This window comes from Apostichopus japonicus, chromosome 8 (assembly GCF_037975245.1).
Source record: "Apostichopus japonicus isolate 1M-3 chromosome 8, ASM3797524v1, whole genome shotgun sequence".
In the NCBI taxonomy this organism is placed as follows: Eukaryota; Metazoa; Echinodermata; class Holothuroidea; order Aspidochirotida; family Stichopodidae; genus Apostichopus; species Apostichopus japonicus.
The window spans coordinates 21,928,275-21,952,068 of NC_092568.1; the positions used below are offsets into that span (position 1 = coordinate 21,928,275).

The 23,794-nt window shown below is 37.0% G+C and overlaps 1 protein-coding gene across 1 annotated transcript in view; it reads left to right on the plus strand.

Moving 5' to 3' along the window:
• The first annotated feature begins 31 nt into the window (after window positions 1-31).
• Window positions 32-23,794, plus strand: part of LOC139971053 (serine/threonine-protein kinase Nek9-like) — a 73,690-nt gene continuing 49,927 nt past the window's right edge. The window contains exons 1-7 of the mRNA XM_071977215.1: window positions 32-287; window positions 11,315-11,492; window positions 15,475-15,530; window positions 17,332-17,402; window positions 19,536-19,641; window positions 20,386-20,435; window positions 22,178-22,259. Of these exons, the coding sequence (XP_071833316.1) occupies window positions 168-287; window positions 11,315-11,492; window positions 15,475-15,530; window positions 17,332-17,402; window positions 19,536-19,641; window positions 20,386-20,435; window positions 22,178-22,259 (663 nt within the window). The 5' untranslated portion in view covers window positions 32-167. The remainder of the gene's footprint in view (window positions 288-11,314; window positions 11,493-15,474; window positions 15,531-17,331; window positions 17,403-19,535; window positions 19,642-20,385; window positions 20,436-22,177; window positions 22,260-23,794) is intronic.

Below are 23,794 nucleotides of genomic sequence, written 5' to 3' on the forward strand. Positions count from 1 at the left end.
AAACATTAACAGCAGCTGAACGTGTGTTTGCGTTATCTTGCCTAATTTTCGTAGTTGTCACAGTGGTACAGATCTGAACATCTTGCCAGAGAGTGACCGACAGAAAACTGGCTCAGAAGTTTTATTTACTGTAGTACTAGTTTCGCAAAATTTACTTGACAGTTATCATGTCGTACTCCGACAGCAGTATCTTCAGTGATTCTACCCAAGAAGGGGAGGAATATGCTCCAGTAAAAGTCTTGGGGAAAGGTGCTTTTGGAGAGGCAGTATTGTACAGAAAGCTCGAGGTACGTATTTAGCCAGGCTACGTCAGGACTGAGTCCTTACAATAATTTGTGTACTGAGTAGTTAAAATAGTCTCACTGAACTGCTGCTGTGCAGTTTTACTGCAGGACTAGCCTAGGCCTATGCAATATATTACAAGTCCCAGTTCATTGTGTGTTGTTAGCCTTGTTGTAGCAATAATGTGTAATGTAGTTTAGCTTAATGTTTCCCAAGGGTTAGGAAGCAAACAGAAGCTCATTTTAAACCCTATCCATGTGATGAACACCTGCAAAATACCAAGCCTTTCCTTTTAAAGAAGTGTTCCAAGAGTTACGTGACAGCTCCAATTCCAGGCTTAGTCACAAGTGTATTTTCTCAAAATTGCTTCAGACTTGGCCCAGTACTAACTAAGGCCCTCTTCCTCTTATGCTGATATGCCAAATATCAATTAGTATTTCTAACTAAAATTTGCTTATAAGCAGACTTCATAACTTAGGATTGGACTTGCTCTATTCACCAACTGAAACTTGAACTTGTTTTCATAAAAGTATGATAAACCATGTGAGTTCTACATGAATTCCCTGGAGTGTGAAGATATGCAGTTACTGTAACTTTAGGCCATATCCTCTTCAAACTGGTTTCATACTCTCCAGGATTAAAGCATTATTCATATATAACCATACCAACTCAGTATTCACCAGGACCTGGGCACTAAGGAAGTACTGTTCATTTTATTCTTATATCGTATGACATGGTTATTCACACTTACAGTACTAGGCTAGTTCATGTTAATGTAATATTTTATCACTCAATTCTAATTGGTAGAACTTTACATATGAAGTGTCCTATATGAAACATTAATGTAGAGGTTTATGAACTTGTTTATCCCATTAAGCATCCCCTGTTTGTTTCCATTGACCCTTAAAGAAAATCATAGATCAAACCATGTCCAGTTCTGTTTCTGTAAAGAATTGATGAATAGGCTTTCACATGTACACCACCATAGCTCCCAACTCTTGAGAGGGCAAATGCTGGTCCATGCCACGAATCTTCGTCCTGGGGGAAGGTTATAAGGGGAGGGGGTGTCCCCCTCCCCTTTTGAATTTTTTTGGAATCCTGGTGATGCCTACATGTAAAATGGTGGCACTTAGAAAGGCTTTTGTCACACAAAATTTTCTGAGAAATATGCATTTTTGTGTGTGTAACATCAATAAATTGAATAGTATACAAATAATAAATGGTTATGAGTGCAATAGTGCAAATATTTCATGAGTTGAAAGATGGAATGTTCCATTCAAACAAATTACATCTTTCAACGAATGAAATATTTGCACTATTGCACGAATGGAAACCATTTATTATTTGTTTTATACAACACCTTCAAATTTGGATATAATTGGATGTAAAATGCACTCATGCAACAGATTGTTTTGAACAAACAGGTTTCTCTGCTCTCTTACCATTGAAAAAAGTGCTATCAAAAAAGTATAACACATGGTTCTATTTCATAGAGTGCAATAGAGCCGATTTTGCATGCAATCGACGAGCAATTGACCAATCAAATGGCCGGAATATAATTAGGTGTTGTATAATAGGTGATAATTCATTCTTTCCTGTGGCATGAAAATGTTCGCTGCTCGCCCCAATGAAAAGAAATATAGGCTAATTTGAGGTTCAAATGATGCTGTAAAAGAGGTTTTATACTTATTATAAATTCTAAATGCTAAAGAAATGATGGTTGCTAAGTCAAAATTTGATGCATTTTTTTATGTATACAAGTTTGACAATTACAAGCGGGTTTTTCGGACGCTTGCGCGGGTCAGCGGGTTAGAATGCGGGTCCAACCCGCGAATTGCGGGTCAGTTGGGAGCTCTGCACCACATGCATTAATCAAGATTGCTCTAAAGAAACTGAATGGCCCATCAGTGTACATGAAGGAAGCTATTTAAGTTGTGCACACAATACAGAGAAACTGACACACTGTAGGTTCAACGTCAATGTCTCAAGGGCCGCAACTGGAAATTGCTTTGGAATCTACACTGTATTGCAACCATTGAACTGAAGATGTATATGTTAGCTCAAGATTGTGGCTATTGTTAAAAGTCTCATAAATATCACAAGTTACGCTAGTCTGTGTAGGGAATAATCAATCTAATATCGCATTGAAAAATGGTCAAACTGCTACATTAGTCAAAAAGATTAACAGCTGTTTATCACACAGAAACCATGACTATTTATAAGAGACCAAGTTCAGCACCTTCAAAATTGCTACACACAATTTCATCACTAACTTTTTTCCTGCCCTGTTTCACAGAAGAGCACAGCACAAGAAAGTATTTATGTACATTCAAATTTAATATTGGCACAATAACTGGCATGGATTTAGTCTGGTATATTATTGTACTGTCGTCCAAAGATGTTCACAAAAGTAAAACCATATTTAAAGGGTGTGAAGACTTGCGCACAAAGAAACGTCTCATGCCGGTAATCTGACCTAGTTTCGAATGAGGTGTAACAGATGAGTTAGACACCACCATTGATCCCAGAAAATGCACACACAGCTTGCTATCGTCAGTAATTAGACACTAGTGTACAGTACAGTCAATACATGCAGCTACGGTCAATACCCACAACACAGTGTACAGAGCAGCGTGGACATCTCAGGTCTAGATAAATGATAACAAGGTATCACGTTTCATTACTGTGTGCATTTTGTAGCGACAAGAAGAAAACGTCATTTGCAAGCAACGGAAAGTTAACTTTTTCACAGCGCGGCACGCGGTTTGGGGCGAGTCTTCAATGCCTTTAATTGTCTGAAATCCTAATTTTATTTTAATTTTGATAAATTGATAACTGTCTTGATGACAGCACAGTGTTTGTCGATAGCGATGTTTTTATGTTTTTCTGTCAGTTTCCTGTCATTAAGGGGTTTCCTTATCCAGTGTGCACTTTGTACAGACATCCCAGCTCTTGGGCAGTTACTGTGTGAAAACAGATACAGGTTTTCCTTATACTGTTGTATCATAAGTTGCATACATTTGCCCTGAAACAGCCTTTAGTATTGGTTTTCTTTTTAACTGCAATGTTTATTCAGGTGTAATTGTCAAGTAAATTATGTATCCATTCAATTAAACAGTATCCTACAGTATCAATTTCACCTAAATTAGCTTGATTCATCTTAACTCTATTTTTTTTTGATAAATACTAACATAAAGAAAAAGTCAATTATTTTCAATTGGTTTACAAGTGTGTATTCTATTGTGCACATATTCATAGCTACTGTACTACTGTGGTAAACTGTTTGGATGATAAAATTATACTACTTTGACTTATTTAAAGCAACATTATTTGATGATACCAAACTTCAGTGCAGGTTACCTTGCCTAGTACAAAGTATGCAAGTACAAAACTTGGACAGGATTATGAATCATGTAGAAATGTGCCCGAATATATGTCAAAGCTGTCAGACAGTTTTTTAAACGTTATAGTCCAGTAGCAGCTGATGTCCTCTGACTCTCTTCAATGAGTGAGGAGTGAATTTGAATTTCTACAGTATTTTATAATGTACATACAGTATTTCATAATGTACAGTCTTTCATAATCTTCTGTACAGTTACCTCATCTAGTTTCCTAATTGTACTTTCATTTCGCTTGACCCGAACCTTTTGTTACAACTCTTATCAATTTCTTTGTGTCTCTGCAAATATCTTCTTCATCATAGAATCATAGACAGGGAGGCTTCCAGCCGACTTGTGAATTTTGCTTTGATTCAGTGTCATATATACATAGGCCTACTGTACATAGTGGAAGGCAAAAAGGTTTAAAGCTGTCTAAAATTAGCCTTAGGAAAAGCTCTTTTCAAACAATTTAGAGTGATTGAAAGAGTGATCACTCCATGCCTCAAGGCATAACGGTGTAATGTTCCTTCCAAAACTGGGTCAGCAAAACCCCCAGGTTGCCTCTTGAAAACTAAAGGAGCACTTGTGTGGTAATTGCCTGTAAAGAGTGTGAGTTTTGTTGCTTCAATCATGGAGCTATAAACAGAGCTCCATGCTTCAATTATAGTATGAGAACTTCATATTTGCGTCAGAACATACGTATCTATACATGCTTTCATTTTCTGTATGGAAAGTTCTACATTGGCACTGCCTATCTTTTATGTTAAATATCCTAGCACAAGTAGACACATCTCCATACAAGCTCCCCAAAGTATACACTTTGCATGTTTTCTACTTGTCGTAAGGTTCTGTGGTTGCATTTATAGAGTTTTGAGAACCTTGCGGGCCACATAACATTTTCCTGAATACAGTATGTGGCCCGCACTGCGCATATCTAATGCTTTATACTATAAACTTGTGGGCAACATGGCCATGTACACTCCAATCCATAAAGGTAAGCAATTTGGTTACTATGACGTAGATGGTGCTGAGCTTTGACTGCCAATTATGTGGCAATTTATTTTACAGGGAGTATTATTTGTTAACATTTTCATTAAGAATGGGCTTCAGCCAAATTATTGACCAATTTTGCAAGTGTTAAAAAAGTGAATGCCTGAATTAATCTGTATTCGGTAATTACCAAGGAAAGCAGCTGCCAATTAAAACAAACTTGCTTGATATTGGAAAAGTTTGGTCAAGAATGAGTGACACATTTGGAGGAATATGACATTGTAAAAATGAAGCCAAGGTGTGTGATGGACTCATGAAAAGTGGTGAATGTGGACTTATCATATAAATTGAGCATAATACGTAGTATATTAATGTTTAATACGATATTGGTACACGAGAAGTTGGAAAAGTCAAGGTAAGATGAACTTCATAAGTGATGTAGGTCCACTTGCAAATATCTTGCTGGTAGCAATATAGTCAAACCTTGAAAATCTTGTCTGCACTCTACTATTTAATGTCCTTGTGAAGGTTGGCAAGGAATCACTTAGCCTTTTGGCTATCTGGCTTTTTATGTATTTGAAGAGTATTTTACTGAAAAAAGTGTGTATCCCTTTGCGATACTTGTTGTGATGATTGCATAGTTACAAGACAGATGGTAGGTGCCATTTTATGTTTGTGAAAGAAGAAAGTAGAATCCACTCTGTAGTAACATGTTGTTACATGTCATTATGTTACCAATGTGTGATGTCGCATGCATATATTATGTATACAGTACTCGATGCTGAAAAGTGTCTGAACTCTGTGGCTTGTTGAAACTGAATCTACTTTTACTCAGGAAATTCCTTCAAGATTGTTTATCTGATAATATTATCAGAGAGTTGATATCCTAAATGTTTCACTGTCTGATACCTCTGAGTTAAGGTAAAAGTTTGATGTGTTTATCACGTACCAGAATGAAATTCAGGTAACATATACATGCATGACTTGTTAGTTAAACTCGGTGAAAAAAACCACATCACCATTGGAAACGTATGGTACGGTACGTCTATGCTGACGACATTGCAACAAGAATTTTAAAGATATATTTTCTGTTGCATAAATTACTACAGTTTTGGTGGTACAATACCATACATTGTAATAGAAAATCAGGTGCCAGAAAGGATCTGCCCCTTTAACCTACCAAAATTTTACCATGAATGATGAAATTAGAGTCTTGTGGGACACAAAATTTTGTGTATTGCATTAAACGTTTAATATCTAGCTAGAAACAGCTAAATGGTTGTTGCCATATGTACTTTATATCTGTAGTTGGAATGAGGCATTCAAATTATTTTGAATTTATTGTGAATTCCACATTGCTTGGCCAGACAAACACAAAGTTTACATGTACATTAAGAAAGATCCTTTAAAGAATTATAGGATTTCAGGGTTTAATTTTAAAATATGCAGTACAACATGGTATTTGCTGTGCATTTTTTATTTATTAGTTTTTGAAAGTTGATGTGATTCAAGTTTTTGTGATTCATTTTTTGGGCACAAGAAAATTTTGGCTGAAAATGTCTGCCAGATCACTGGAAATGGCACTTTCCAGGCCTTGTTAGTTGCATCTAACGATATCATAAAAACATACACAAAAAATATGCTCATGTGGGGGCGATCGCCCCTTCGCCCCCCCCCCCCCCCCTTGGCAACGTGCCTGACTGTATTGCACCCAGAGCAAAGAATATCTATGATCCCTATTTGTACAGTAGGATAGAATATAAGGAAAGAAAGCATTAAAAATTATATGTTATTTTAATCCTTGTTTGCCTAGTTGTTTATGTGAAGTTAATGGTTTAGGTATAAGTTACACGTATTAATAGTCGAGAACCAAGCAGTTCATGAAAAATTGTAAATATTTATTTTACTTTTGTATATGTTGAAAGATGTTGGTGGTCTTAAAAGTAACAGATTTATGTTCTCATATAACACACTTATCTTTAATAGTCCTGTATATGACACCCAGAGATGGTGGGCAACTTCAATGCAAAGATAAAGTATGGGTCGATCAAATTTGTTTATGATATCCATCCAAGATCTCAGCTATACATAGTTTTCCTGATGGGAGCTCATTAAAGCCTCATCTCTTCATCATATGAGTCAGAATGTTTGCAATTTAAACCATGCCTGGTCTCTGGGGAAACCAGATCTCTGACAATGACATGAAACTATGTCCTATGGTAGGCAGAGCATGTTTTGAAGAAGGAAAATAGCTGCCCTTTCCTGCCCAGATTTTGCACGATGGCAAAGTATCGTTAAAGGTCACCAGTGTTCACGTCACTCCTCCCTTACCAGTTTACCTGTCTCCACCCATAACATGCACTCTGAATGACATCTATGATGGTGGAAGACCCAGTGGGCTGGGAACTAACTGTAGTTACTTTAAAATACCACAAGTGTGGATGACCAGTGGAATATTCTGTTAGTTTAATTTATCTTGCATTGAAAATTTAAATGTCCGTCCATCTTACTTTGTCAGTGTCCTATGGGCACTGTTCTCCATTGGCTGGTTGTTGTGGAAGAAGGAGAAAATGGGCAGTTACCCAGAAGTGGTGGTGATAAATGTTGTGGTTAATGAGGGTCAGTAGGGATGTAGTGATAAATGTTGTGGGTAATGTGGGTCAGTAGGGATGTGGTGATAAATGTTGTGGTTAATGTGGGTCAGTAGGGATGTAGTGATAAATGTGGTTAACGAGGGTCAGTAGGGATGTGGTGATAACTGTGGTGGTTAGCGTGGGTCAGTAGAGGTGTAGTAATACGTGTTGTGGTTAATATAGCTTTGTTTTGCAAGTTGGGAGGATGGGAAAGTGCATATTTTGAGAGGAGACGGTTAAGTGTTTTTTTCATATTTTTTTTTCATATTTATAAATATTCAACTATGATGTTTATTAGCATTTAGTACCAATTTGTACTGTTGCTGCCTATAGTTTCTGATCTTTGCACTGTCAGAATTTACAGATATTGATGAGACTAAAATATTAGATATGTTAGTGATAAAAATATGCTGTGCAGTGTGCACATAACCCTAAAAAAAAAACAATGATTCACAGGTAACAATTTTCTTTTTGGGGCCTTTTCATATTTTATAATGATAGTGCTAATGGTGGAAATGACTTGTTAATCAGTTTTGTGTTTTCATGTATCATTTGTTGGCCATTATAGCCCCCCCAGCCCCCCCCCCCCTCAAAAAAAAGGAAGTACCCATACCTTCCTATGCAACCTATTTGTTCACTTTTTGTGTTATTTCATTAGTCTTTATAATTTATATGTAACACAATAATACTACCCCTTTTAAAAAAACCAAATATTATATTTGCACTGTAATGTGGCTAATGTTCAACACAGATAACCAAAGCAAATTTGAAATACGTGTGTATATTTCTTATTTCCTTTTGAATGATTTCTATTTAACATTTGATTACCTAAACAAACAACATCGTTGAATATTTGTTTATCTTACAAGATATGGGATCTAGGCTGGGTATACACTTTATGCTATGACATGCTGGATTGGGTTAGATAATTGGCATTTATTACAGACTGTTGGAGTACATTAAAGGCTTAGACTTTACAGTGTTGTACATAAAACAGACATTTCTCATTTGCATATTAAACACCACTACCAGAGCTTCACTGGGTTGATCAATTGTAATATTTTGCTGGTAGTATTAATGACGGATCATAAATTAGGGCACGATGTTAAAAGGAAATGATAAAAACAGATGTGAAGGCAATGGTGCAGCTGTTATGGTACCCATTCCATAATGTTTGGGTTCCCTGTTCAAACCTCTTGCCAGGAATCCGATTCCCGTGACCTATTCAAAATTTTGCTACTGTACTTTGCAGTGCTTTGGAGTCGAGTCTTCCCCGGATTTGGTATTTCCGGTTTTGCGAATTTGGGAACTTGGATTTGGTTGGGTTTTTTTCAATTCATGGTATAGAAATGTCAGCTTTGTTCACCAAAGCTGATCTGGAGAGTTGGTGAGTGGGGTGCCCTCACCTTATTCTGGTTTGCGAATTGGGAACTTGGGTTTGGTTGGGTTGTTTCAATTCATGGTATAGAAACAGCTTTGTTCACCAAAGCTGATCTGGAGAGTTGGTGAGTGGGGTGCCCTCATCTTTCTCAGTACTTGAGAAAATGGTTAGATGCTGGGGTACACTCTGGTCCGTCAAAAGGCGAACGTTAAGTGGCGATTCTGGGATCAGGAAAGGGAGAGTGAATTAATCGCCTGCTTGGTAATTCTCTGAACACTCATTGAAACGAGAAGGCTTTGGATTAAAGACATTGTTCATCCAAGATGATTTCTAGCTTTAAGAATTACTAATCTAAACTTATAAATCTTTAGAATGCTTGTGTGAATTTCAACTTTAATAGTATGTAAATATCATTGGGCTTGTCAATAAACTGTTGATTACTTGGGAGTGGTTCCCTGCTATAGAAAATTGTTATTATTATATATTTAGTGATATAGGCCACAATTCATTCATGCCCTACTAAGCAGTCATTTTGTACATGATACTAATCAGTTAATTCTTTGGATACAGTATCTATTCATCTAGGGTTGATATCTGTAACAAAGGATCCAGTCATCCGGAAAGTCTGAAATTTGTTGTCACCAAAAATAAAGCCATACTATTTGCCGAAAGGCTTATTGCAAACCATGTGAAAGAGTTTTGAGAAGCATACATCTACTGTATAACCTGTGACAAAGTTGGCAACATTTTGTACAGGAAAAATGATTACTAGCAATATTATGCACAGATCTTTGAAGTTAAGGTATGATAGAATATAAATCCATACTGGAATCGAAGATCGGCTCAGATCATAAAATTTAATTAATGCAGATCCTTTTAGGTAGTCAACCAAAACTCACAACTTCAGCTTCAAATTTCAAATTTGAAAGAGAAAACAAATACAAGACTTGCGTCACTTGTTCAATTTTACCATTTTGGAACTTAGTTAAGCAAATTTATGTATTCGAATTTTGGTCACCTAAACACTACAAAGTCTTATGTGGTGGGAGGAATTGGTCAATTATTGTCTGCATTTAACATAAGTTTTTAGTTTTCAAAGAAATGTTACTAATTGACAATTAAAATGATATTGATTTAATAACATTAATCCAGATATCATGAAAACTCTGAGGTAATCCAGTTTATACTTTGACTTGTGGAATACAGTTACTGTGGAGTGTGGAATGCTTCAGCATTTACAGTAAAACATGGCTTGGCCGATCACATGACTGGAATATTTGTCTGAAAATGCCAAAAACTCTTGAAATAAGTCCAGTTACTATGACTTGTGAATTTCAATACTGGAAAGTGCTTCTGTGTTTTTTGTCTTACATGTGATTTTTGCCGTTTCGTATATAAATTAAACTTATTAAACTAGCATGTAAATAGTGATAATACATGTCCGCTTGCACACGATAAAGATAGAGGTAAAGAAAAACGAGGGTTTTACTGTGATTTGAAACAGCAGTCCAATTCCTGTTCTTCTACTTAACAATCTACATTTATTGATCAAAGGTTTCATCCTTTTGTGTTTGCATGTCATACAAGCTCGGTGAATGACTTATGTTGCGAGAGGAGATGCACTTTTGATGCTTTTCAGTTCACTGGGAGAATGTTCATTAGGAAATGTTATGAGAGGTCGATAATGTTCGTAAAGGTCTTATTGGTTTAAGAAGTGAAGCGTGAAGTGTGAGAACTTTCTATCCTATCTAACACCGTCCGTCCATGTGAGTTGGCAGATATCTTCACCGTAATATGCTAGACTGCTTAATCTCATTCACTCAATTCAGTGAGCGGGATCATCCTTCTGATGTTGCCGACACTTAAGACTTTTAAAGCTGCAGTGTTCATTGGGTCGCTTTTGTATGCATACCAGAAATTGTTTGAGATGTGTTTCAAGTTGAGCAAACTAGGGATCATTATTTCTTACACATTCTAAGATCAATGTCAAAACTATAAAGATTCCATTCAAATTCAACTTGAAAAAGTTTGTCGTTTCAGATTTAATCACATGTAAATAAACTTGAACAAACACAATATATATTTAAAATAGCGACAAAGTCTCTTAATATTTTTCAAAATGAAACAAAATGAAAGCAAGTTAAGAATTGCATTTGCAGACTCCTCGAAATTCCGTTGTGGTCAGTTTAAAGGAATGATCAGACATTTGGAGAATTAAGCAAAACAAGACGATGTGGACAAAATTACTATAAACTTTAAGCAATTATTTAGGCTACTGTACCTGCAGACTCTACGTAGTTATGTCTTGACAGGTAGGGGGAGGTATTTCATTCCCATTCTATGTGTTGGTGCGGTATGTTTCATGGATGGATGATGGAGAAGGTGTTTCATAGCTAAGTTGCAGAGTGTCCAATGGGCAGGTTGTCGAGGGAGGTGTTACACTGGTGAGATAAAGCCCCTTCCCTCCCTTGGAATGTATTCATTTTAAAATGCCAGGGATTCTTGGAAGGTGAGTCATGCTCTGTTATTGTCATAGAAGTGTGTACTTCACATTAGTTAATGCTTGACTGTTTCTTCATGATTAATGTTTGATTTGTATATTTCAATAATTAATCTCTACATATATATATTTATATTTTTCTTCCCAGGATAACTCCCTTGTGGTTTGGAAAGAAGTCAGCTTAGATAAGTGCTCTTTGAATGAACAGAACGATGCACAGAATGAGATTGACATCTTAGCTCTATTGGACCACAAGAACATTATCTCTTATTTCAACCACTTCGTGGATGAGCACACTCTCTTCATTGAGATGGAGTATGCTAATGGTGAGGTCATCATCCTCTCAGTTTTCCTCTCACCCTCGTTCCTTCTTCCTCGTCCCACTCTCAAGGTTTCACAGCGATACATATTTTTAAAAGTAGATGATCTTTTACACTCAAATCCACCAAACTTGTCACAATTGTGAAATATGGAATAAAAGTTTACTTTTTGCTTTAATATTGTTTGATAGTCATTTCTGATTCCTTGCCGGAGGCTTTCTGGTTAATTTTTGGTTCCCTGACTTAACAGTTTAGCTCTAAAGGAAAAAAAACCATTTCCTATAATCAGAATAGTATCACTTCCACTTTCTCACAATTCTGAGGGAGGAGAACAAAAAAACAGATTGATATCTTTGAACACTCTATGAAGTGATTTCATTCCATTCGTTAAGTCTATTTAATTAGTTAACGACTTGAAAGACTTCCTAGATGATTTCTATATTGCAAAATGAAATCCCTGAAAAGTAATCATCCTTCTTAAAGTGTTTTTGTTTCATTTCCTATGAATTAACTAAACCTTAACGATACAGGTACTTTAGCTCTTCCCACATGTACATACACTCAAGTATTATTCTGTTCTTTATGTAAACATGCTCTTAGACAATCCCAAAATGGTGCAAACAGTTGACAATTTATCTACATAATTACTAGATGAGCTAAACTGTTTATTGAAATACTGATATTCAAGACTATAACTTATCATACAAATGCATCTATACCTCCAAGATGTGATTTTCAAACAAATATAGATTAACGAGCAAGTAATTAGCACCTGAGATTGGATTCAGTATCACTACTAACTGTTGGGACACCTAGTGGACCTGAAATGACATCAAATGACAAAATCATGATAACATCAGTCTAAGACATGAATGCATGGATACATAGATGTATGAGCAAATGTACATTTTCTTTGACCCAATTTTGTTGTAAGTTAATTTAAACAAATCCAACAGTCGTTGTTAGCTTTATATGACAGAGATCTTTTTGGAAGAATGCCCCCTCCCCCCCCCCCCAAAAAAAAAAACAGCTAAGAAAAGTCTTGCTTCATTTGGGAAATACAGTATCTTAGTTTTGTCTGGGAGCTGTCATTTTGTAATCTGTGATGTCATAGTGTCCCACTAGGATCTGAACTTTTTAATTTCTGTTTCTTTTTCTTTTCATATTTTTCAAGGTAAAATGTAAACAGACAATAACACTGATGCAATCATTATAGTCATGGTTAGAACTTCAACCTTACTTACTGTAACATTTGAAAATTCCTTTTGCAATTCCAGAAAGTAAACTTTGTAATGAATAATGAAAAACATTATAAAAAGAGACTAATTAAGAAAGGTGATGCACATGTATGTGGCTCGGTGCTTTCATACACTTGATCAATGCTTCATTCAGCCCTTGTGAAGTAACACTAACTCTGTGATATCTCCCAAATTCAGTCAGATTTTAGTCAGCCGTTTGGAAATGTTTTTTTGTGACAGTAATCTCTATCAGATTGACCAATAACGATATTTAGGTTTTATGTCACCTCTGTAGACAGAAAGTCATGGAAGCCACCACTAGTTTCAGTTGTTTGCAGATATTTGATGGGCAGTTTTTAATGTTTCTTCCCATAGGCAAAGTTTTGTTGGACTCAGAAATGACTTGCACGGTACTCGAAATACTTTTGCAGTGGCGGCGGAACCGGGGGGGCTTGGGGGGGCTCAGCCCCCCCAATGAAAAAGTTGAGGGGGCAAATGCATGATAAGCCCCCCAATATTTACCAAGGCTCCGAAACGTGCATCTGCCCATTTTTCAATGCATACTTGTCGATCTGTCCGATGCACACGTATACTATATAGGTGTAATAATTTTAGTAATTGCTGGGGGACCCTCGGCCCGTCCCCTGGCTATAGACCACATTGTCACCCCAACCGCGTCTTCACGCCCCGTGAAAAGTGGAAGCAGTGAGTGTGAGTACCGGTAAGCGTAACACAACTTCGTCTTAGGCCAATGACTTGCCTCATTTCAGCCAGTTCTCCAACATCCCCTTACTTAGTGGCGGAGCGTCCATATACACAGTCAGGGGCGGATGCCCCCCTGACGTACTCAAATGGACTGCTGGCGCCCTTTTCAGCTTTTCACTACTTTTAACTAACTCGCGATTATTGACTATTTTATTGCGCTCTCATATACCTGTTGGTGTAATTTTCCGACAAAATGGCGACAACACCTATTTATTCTCCGTTTATCTGCAAATTAGCAAGGCCCGGAAAGGGTCATTTCCTGCAATCTAGGGAGTAACTTCACTCAAAAATTTTCTGTACGCTCCGCGCCAACCTGTGGTGGCGCTCCGCTTAGATAGTGTCGAAAGCTACCTACAGACCATTCTTGCCCCCCCCCCGACCAATACCCCTAGCTCCGCCACTGCCCTTACTACACTCAAAAACGTCTTTGAGAGTACACTACGAGTAATAGCTACTCTCTTAAAACACCATCGAATATACAAATTACAATGTTTTTACAGACTTTTACGTGCAATCTGAGAAATTGCAGGCTTGAGACCCATATTTTAGGGCTAGGTATCCGCAGCACAAAACACTCGGGAAGTGCCGTTTCCGGCCATCTGGGGGTTTGAAAAAACCCAAAATTTTCTGGTACGCTCCGCGCCAACCGATGGTGGCGCTCTGCTTAGATAGTCTCCACACATTAGCCCCCCCAATAATTTTTCCGTTCCGCCGCGCCTGTACTTTTGTGACATGATGATAGGATGTCACATGATATATGATATGATATGATACGACATGACACAACATCAAACAATATAGCATGGTATGACACAACGTGACAAAACACACTCTGAGACACAACATGACACAGACATAAAACATCACTTATAGTAGCAAGACACTTATTCTTGCAAAAATAATCTGGTTTATAGCTCCTGGTTGCAATGTAGTGAAACCGAAATCCTTCCCACAATACATTATGTTTCCTTGCAGGCAACCAGCAATAACTGCACAGAGAGTACTTTACCGCTGCGATAATTGGCAGTTTGTTTTAGTGTAGACAATGATGGCTCTTATGTTTATTTGGATCAAGTTGAGAACATTTCTTCAGGAGGTTCAAATTACAGACTTAATAGAAAAAGTCCATCATTTTAAAAATGACTTCACAATTTTTTCACCTGTCAAAGGTGACTGTTTCTCTTTACACATCACGTCTTGCTAGTTTGATTGTTAAAAGCAAATAGTAAACAAATATTATGTTTAAGCTGTTTATTCATCATTCTTCTTTTACCCTTTTTAATAGTTCCAAGAAGGACGGTAAAAAAAAATCCTTATCCGGATTTCCTGCTAGTGTGCTCGTAAATAGATTTATTAAATATCTTCTCCCTCCTGAGTGAGGGTTCCTCTTTCCTGCCTATGTAGGGGGTTGTTTGAAAGCCATTGAGCAGAGTTATCATGTTTCACATACCTCTATGTGTCCAAGGAACAGCTGAGCTAATTTTGCTTCCCATGAGCTCGTTACTAACCAAATGTTGTAAAAGAATGTCTCGATGAGGTTGGTGGAAAAAATAGCATTCCCCAATCCTCATCTGCACTGCTGACAAACGTACGGATACATGGTGCACATACAGACATTGACTTTGCAAAGGAGCAAGGATATGGAAACTGATTTCTGAAAAGTCAATCAATGTAATTGCCATGACTAATGGCATAGCTTGTAAACAATCTGAATTTGGACAAAAGAAAAATAGAAATAAAATAAAACTGTTAGCAAACTGCTTATCCACTAAAGAGCCTGTGTAAGAGAATGTGTAAAAGTAAGTTGGCCTGACGTTTCGATCCTAGCAGGATCTTCTTCAAAGGCTAAAAGAAAAATAGAACTGTAACGTCCATCTCTGAGCTTATAGCAACAGATATTTTCAGAGATACTGTAATTGTTGTACAATCCCAATGCTACACAGCAGTTCACTTTTTAAGACTTTTCATTTTGTTTTGTTTTACAGGTGGTACACTGTATGAGAAAATTCTTAATCAAGGAGAAAAGCAAATTCTAGAAGAGGTATTGTTTCTTTATTTCACTCTTTTAAGACAGGTATCTTTTTTAACTCCTTGCCAATGACAAGAGGAAGCTATTATGTGATGGTGATGGCATGTGTATTTAAGTGTGCAATTGCATGGCATGTGTGTGAATGTGTGTGATGCCCTGGCTTGTAAATATAATAACTCACCATGCAAAAACTGGGATGAACTTCAAACTTTGTTGCTTTTGTTATTGTAATGGTAAAAGGTCATTTGAGGTTCCTAAGGGTCAAAACATGAAAACCTCAACAGATATTTAGTTTGGTGAATCTCCAAGTTGAATCGTAGGTACCCATTTAATGAATACTATCTTTGAAGTAGTTTGGTTGTTGTTGCAGGTCAAAGGTCTTTTCAGGTCAACAGACGGCAAAGTTGTAGTGTGTTGAATTAACCTGTAAACATGCTACTTCAAGCTACTCTAGCTGTGATGAATCTCATAGTTGGTTTGTAGATGTCCTTAGTAAGTTCTCAGCTGCTTGTGTTATTGGTGGAGGTCAAAGGTCATTTTAGGTCAGCAATGGACAAAATCAGGAAGCCTTATACACAAGCTAGCTCAATAACTTCACATTTGGTGAGCATCATACCTAATATGCAGATAACTTTAAGGCTATATATTGATTGCTTCAGTTTTTTAGTGGAGGTCAACATGCAGTTGAGGTCATCAGTGGTCACACTGAATGCTTCTGAACAGCTTAGATATAAATCTTATACTTCGATTAACGCATCCCTATGAAACCACCACATTGTGACAGTGAAACTGCAAAAGCACAGCTCTTTGATTAAGAGTTAACATGTGGAAGAAAGTTTGGTGAAAAGAAAGTAGACTACTTCAAATATGTCTGGAATGTTTTTTCTTTTATCACTAGGTGAAAACCACATCTTGATAGCATGTTTTGTCACCAACCAGAGTGAATGACATGGCAGTTGACATGAAAAATATCTTTCTTTACAAGCTTCAAGTCATGTATCAGAAAAATTCTAAATCAGATGAAATAACAAATGTATTACATTCCATGGAAAATCAGCAACAAATGATTAATGATTTAACAGGGAAAGGTTTTAAAGACCACTACCCCTTGATAAAAATTTCATAGCACACCCCCAATTGTTCTGCACTTTTATAGTAGTGAAGTTAATATTTTTTTATGGGGGGGGGGGGACGGGTTGGTAGGGAGACTTTGGCTTTGCTACAACAGAAATCTCAGTTGACTTGACAAATGGAAGCTTTGACAGAATTTAATATCCTGCACACCTTTGAAACGACTAAGCACTATAGATGCTACGATGAGTGCAGACGTGTCGTTTGTGGGACCATCAAGCTAGCTAAGTTGCAGAGGCCCAGATGATATGACAGGGAATAAGATTTTAGTGTAAACATTTTGTATAGCAGTTTTGAAGGCTATGAACTTTGCCTTTTTATAAACTACAATGGTGCCATTGTACAGAAACTGCTATGCATCTGTGCACTTGTATAGCAATTTGAACATTTTGCATAGCGTTTTGCTATACGATATTGGATAAATTGTGCACTGTAATAGTCCCGCTCATGCCTTGAAACAAGGAAAAAAGGAAGGGCTGGGGAAGAATTGCACCATTTTCTGTCTGAAGGTTTTATTTTTTGAGGGTAGGCAAGCCCCCCCCCCTCCCCCCATGAATCATCTTCAAATGTCATCTTTTTCTATAGCTTGAATGTGAGTTTTCTTTCTTTTTTTCCCAATTCTTGAGGAAGCATGATAAGACATTATTTGATCAATGTTTCTTTTCATTTCGTTTGTTGCTAGGAGGTGACTTGGTTCTTCTTCCAGATTCTCTCTGCCGTTGCATATATTCACGATCACGGAATACTTCACAGGTAAAAATTACTTGATAACTTTATGATATTTCCATTGATTTTTAATATCCCAATGGTTTTTCTTCAAACCCGAATTAAAAGGATCATTCTTGTCAGAGACCGAAAGTCATTAATTGTTCTACATATTTAATTACTTGTGGTTCTTTTCTATTAATGATGACAACCATGTCTTTGAAGATATATCCAACATCCCAAGTGATGACTCATTCTGAGTTTGGTGGTCTGGAACTGTTGAGGAAGGTCGGAAATAGGTAACAATAATTACATTATTTGAGAGCTGTGTTAGTCATCATCATAGCACAAATACTGCAGGCTAGGAGTTATTCTATTCTTACCTCGATATTAAACACACTACATGCAACTAATTCTAGGGAATCTGAAGTCATTAAGGGAAAGTAAAAATAGTCTCATGAGCCAGTTATGCCATGAGTATAGGATCATGTCATGTGATCAATACTAATAGGGAACTAGAGGAGTCCTCTTACTTCTAATGCAACGTCTTACAAAATGGAAAACATGAAAAATATTATGAAGCTACTTTTATTTATTTTATTCTATTTGAACACATATCTAATCAAGTAACTTTATAAATTCAAAGGGAACATTTTAGTACTGATTCTTCTCTGTATTTAGTCTATCTTGAGAATCTGAAGTCATATGGGAAAGTGAAAATAGTCTCATTGGTCAGGTATGCCATGAGTATAGGGGTCATGTGATCAATAATATAGGGAAAGAGAAGAATCCTTCTCAATTTTAATGCAACGTCTTAGAAAATGGAACATAAAAAATATTACTAGTCCTCCCTTTTTTCTCTCTTCTTGAACACCTTTATTTTCGAATTGAACACATTTATTTTCAATTTGAACACCTTTATTTTCTATTTGAATACATTTATTTTCTATTTGAACACATTTATTTTCTATTTGAACACGTTTAAGTGTATAAATCAAAGAGAACATCATAGTATTGGTTCTCCTTTGTATTTTATTTATAAACCTGTTGTCAGTCTGGCCAGACTTAATTTCAAGCTCTTGGGTATTCAGTTGTAGCTGAAACATGTAAATGCATGAAGCGTTCTCATTTTACAGGCCTTGTGCGATCATAGGACGGGCTCTGTGGTCATTAAGGACCATTGTAATTATACACAGTGGTAATCTGCAAGAAGAATTTGGCACTTAGTACCAAGTTGGACATGTGTTATAATACTTGTATGTATTTTAGATCCTCCTGCAAGCAGGAACTCCCGAAGAAGCATCATTGGCTTATCAAAGCCGCAAGCTGACCGAAGTCAGTCTCTTACATTCCTATTTAACGTCCATGATTATGAATTGTTAATCGTCAACAACTCTGTAACTGAACGACATACATTAATCTTGGAATGACTCAAACCGGGGACCTTATGATTGAAGGCACCGGCGTTAACCATTGAGCTAACAGCTACTTACTCTGAAATCTTGTGAACCATTTCACCCCATCTTACCAATGAGTGGTAGGGTAGGGTATTTAAATGTCCCAGGTTGCATGATTGGCTACATTTTCGGAGTAGCGATAAAGATGACAGAAGATGTGCGTCTATTCTCTTCTGGCATTACCTGAAATCTTTGATCTTCAGGAATCACTACCAAATGTTTCAAGTTATAACCTAATTTTGATGAAATTGTGATACTGATAAGTTTTACATGGAAGGATGGTCTTGTGATGTATCAGAAATCCCAGGCGTGAAAGTCTTAGCATTCAAGTCATTAGTTTAGTGAGCACCCACACACACACATGCACACACACACACACACAAATAAAATAATAATAATCCCTTTCAGAAGAAATTTCAAAATTCAAGCTGTTCTGACCCTGCGGCGGTTGGATCCTAGACAATGAGGATCATTAAAATCGATTCTTACATACATGTGTTTAATAGAATTGGGAAGATGAATTAGAGATTGTAAGTATTAAAGCCAGACTAAAGTTAGTAAAATGATTGACCATCATGTGGCCTTCTCGCCCCGATTAAAACCTTGAAGATCATCCGTGGTTACAAAGACATCTAAATGATATTTGAAATGCTGCACTCTTTACAATGACATATGGAAGTAATTAATCTTTCTTCCCCCCTCCATTCTTTTTCCTTCCACACAGAGATATTAAAACCTTGAACATATTCCTCACCAAGATGAGAATAGTCAAGTTGGGAGATTTTGGAATATCTAAAAACCTGAAAGAAGGAGAGGAGATGGCACAAACTGTGAGTTCAAACGACTTTATTGCTGAATTTTTACATTAAGACTTCTTTTGATGAGGCAGTAATTAGTCTCAATGTGGTTTGCCAATTTTTAACTTCGACCTTTCCAGCTTACTGCACTAAAAGCTCAGTAGAAATAACACCATTCCATGCAATTTTCATATTAATGATCATTATTCTTATTGAGTTATCTGTCGTTAAACATTTTGAGCTGAATAAAATTCGCCAGAGTCCGTAGATTCTGCAAACTTCGATCAAAAGTTGCAAGCCCTGCCCAATAGTTCAAGCGCCAATCAAATCTCTCTGTTTTGTTTATGACCAATAGGCTAGGCTTACTTTCACTTTCGTGGTTAGCCTATGTTAGTTCAATTTTCTTGAATAGTATCTTTCTTTCGGTCTTACTGATGTAGCTTACAAAATTGTGTCATTTCCTTCCATTGCAAGAAGTAAGCAGGTGTTTTCAGATGTTTCTTCCGTGAAATTGGGTAAAAAAAGTGGGCGATACGAGTATAATAGATTACATTTGTGTAATGAGTTTGAGGCATAATTTCACACACCAAGAAATTGATACTAATAGACTGATTTTCTTTTCTTGGTGCATTCGTGTCATAACAGGTGTTAAAAATCTTGCCATAGTCTGTTCATCACCATCATCATCAATGTGATTTTGGTCATCCTAATTCAATCATTAAACGCCCAACTTTTAGATGTCGTTCTTCATGTCTCTTCTCATTTCCATTCTTTCAGGTTGTTGGGACTCCCTACTACATGTCACCTGAAATTGTGAAAGGCCAACAGTAAGTTTAAATTTTTTTTACAACAGACTTCTTCTTCATCGGTCAAAAAGAACCTCCCATAATGTTTCCGTTGTTAATTCTGAAAGGATGTGAGGTTGCTTTCCAGCATAATTTAATATTGGTTTAAATGGTAAGCATTCAATTACGTATCATCTTCAGTATTACTTATCTATAAGTTGCCTGGATGGAATATACGGTATGGTTAAGAGGGTCAACTTGCCAATTATGTCAAAACCCCGATGGAAATCTGTAGACATCTCTATACAGAGATAACTAAAAGAAAAAATATTTTATGTGCAGAGAAGATGTAGTTCTGTCAAACAGTATCTTCTAAAAACTAATAATTTAACGGTTTTGAGATCCACAATATGGTCAATCACTAAGTTTCATAAATTTACCGAAAGTCATACTATGAACCTATCTTGAAAGGTGCTCAAAATCTATTTCAAAACATCTAAATTTCTAAACAGCTGTATTTCCCTTGAAAGATTTGAGACACTGTCGCTTTCTGTATTTGTATCTGTTGAAAGTGGGGTGTTTTATCTCTTGTTACAAGGTAAGCACATTCTTGTGGCCACTTAATGGCACCCCCTCGCAAACGAATGGCATATACAGAATATAACCGCAAACTACGGGCTGAGTAGATGAGCTCTATTCTTTCAGGAGGAGGTGAAACAGAGGTTAAAAGTCTGAAAATATTGTAAACAGGATACCTCAAAAATAAAAAAACTTAGATGAACTACTCACTTGGTATGTGGATCCACCTTATTCAGTATAAAAACTGTCTGTGCACAGCTCTACATTAAATGTTCTCATAAACTGTAGAAACTTGGCAAGGAATAACTTTGTGGTTTTAAGTAGTTGTTGAAACATTTTAAACGTTCAAAAGCCAAAGGTAAATTGTTACATCATGTGCAAAAGTTTGGCAAGTTTTTGCTTCCTGAGACTAATATTTGTTTGATCAGGTGTTGTGTCAGCTTAGTTGGCAAATTTAGCAGGTCTTTGAATAATAAATATTACACCAAAGGAACATAGGCAGAGAACTTTCTATTATTCTTATGTAGTAAAATAATCCTGTGAGTCTTAGCACCACCAAGTAATCAATGACTGAAGTTTTGATGTAACAGTCTGCAATCTACAGGTCATAACCCAATGTCTGGCTCTGGCAAAGGGTCTTCGATGGGTCGTGAGATCATTTTTAGAAATCACAGTCGAAAAAAGATGTTATGGTATCTCAAGTCAAAAGTATCATAATAAGTTGGAACTCTTTGACCCTGTGTGTCAATCTCATGATTGCATCAATAGTCAGTTCTTTAAGCCAAGATCAACAAACTAACGGCAAGAAAGCGGAGGCAATTCTACATTAACAACCATATTCCACTTTCACACTTGTATTGTAATGTAAAATGGGGAGGGGGGGTCAGGAGGGGGGACAGGATGGTCAGTGAGTTTGCGGCTGAATGCCAAAGTTTTTAATGCCGGGTCATGGCAGACCGCTGGTCTAATATGCTGGTACAAACTGTGTCGTGCTTCTGTATTTTAGCCTGACTCTAAACACAGCTGAAAGTTTACTGAATATGGCCGACATATGTCTAAATTAGCAAATTCTTGAAATTTTGTCTGGGACTTGAAATTTTAACTTTCTTATTCTTGTAATAGTTTCAGTGAAACGTCCATTTCAAGAATTGGTGGAAATCATTTTCTGACACTTAATTCTTTTGTGTATTTTTTTATTCTTCCAGGTATGATGCCAAAAATGATATGTGGGCAGTTGGTTGTGTTCTTTATGAGATGCTGACATTGAAAAGAGTCTTTGAAGCTTCAGTAAGTACACATTGTTGACATTTCCTAGCTTGTATTGACACCAAGAGTGTGGTAATATGTAACAGGAGTGGCATAGACAGAGTTGTATGTATGTATGTATGTATGTATTTTAGATCCTCCTGCAAGCAGGAACTCGCGAAGAAGCCTCATTGGCTTATCAAAGCCGCAAGCTGACCGAAATCAGTCTCTTGCATTCATATTTAACGTCCATGAATATAAATTGTCAACTGTCAACAACTCTGTAACTGGACGACATACATTAATCTTGGAGTGACTCGAACCGGAGACCTTATGATTGGAAGGCACAGGCGTTAACCACTGAGCTAACACTCCTGCATCAGAAGCTTAGAGTGCTTCAGTTGGGGGAAGGAAGAGTCGCTGCAGGGAATTCTTTAGCTCGTTATGTCACATTAAAAGTAGCCAAATGCTACCCTGAGCGATTAGACTCCACTCACTCCTACCACCATTCCCTGGATAGTTAAGATTGATCAGGGTCCCTCTTTAACCCCATCTGCTGTTTTTTTACCCATTCCAACACTGCATTACAAACAGTTCTATTCCGCTGCTGCAAGGCCTCAAGACACAGACATTGCAACATTGCTAGGCTGGATTGTTTCCACTTCTCTGAGTGTATTTTGCCTCAGTTTACTCCCAATGTTTTTTTTGCTGGCCCTTGTTTAATCTACACTGGCATAACAAACATTGAAGATTCAAGTTTTGGCATCAAAGACTGTGTACTTTGTTGAATAAAATTGTACCTGGAGGACAGATTTCAGAGGGTCACTGTCGATCCTATAAAATTCTATCGAATTGGACATGGGCGTACCCCAGGGTTCCGTATATGGCGCCTCAGGCTTATGTCATTAGACAGTCAGTGCTGTGGCCGAGTGGATAAAGGCAGTGGCATTTGAAGCAACGAGGCTTAGCGATCGGGAGGTTCTGATATCAGGCCAGGTCAAAGTAAGGTGGGTTTTACATCCCACAGCAATCTATGGTTTTCCCATATGAAATGACTTTCTAAAATGAAAAGATTCCAATAAATTGAATTAAAATGGTGAATTGGAAGCCACCCGACGTGTAAGTCGTAATCCATTAGCCGTTGCGGCTTTCTCCCACATTTGTGGTCTCTTAAGCATCTTAAAAATAACTGCTGATTATTATATTAAATATTATTATTATAACATTGTCACCAATGCCATTGCTATGACAATGACACTCAATTGTATATTGCATTTAATGGCTCTAACATATATGACCCGTTACTAACTCTAGAGGCCTGCATCAGAGACATTAAAATGGTGGATGATAATTGAATTGCTTAAAATCAAATGATGATAAAACTGAGCTCCTTTTAATTGGCAGCAAGTGCAATACCAGTACATCAGTATCATTAAATGTCAGTGATGTGACAATATGTAATTCTTCTAAAGTAAAACATTTAGGTGCAGTAATTGATTCTGAAATGTCAATGGAAAAGTTTGTGTTGTGTAAAAGTCAAAGTGCAATGTATTATTGTTGCTGGACTGCTCAAAATT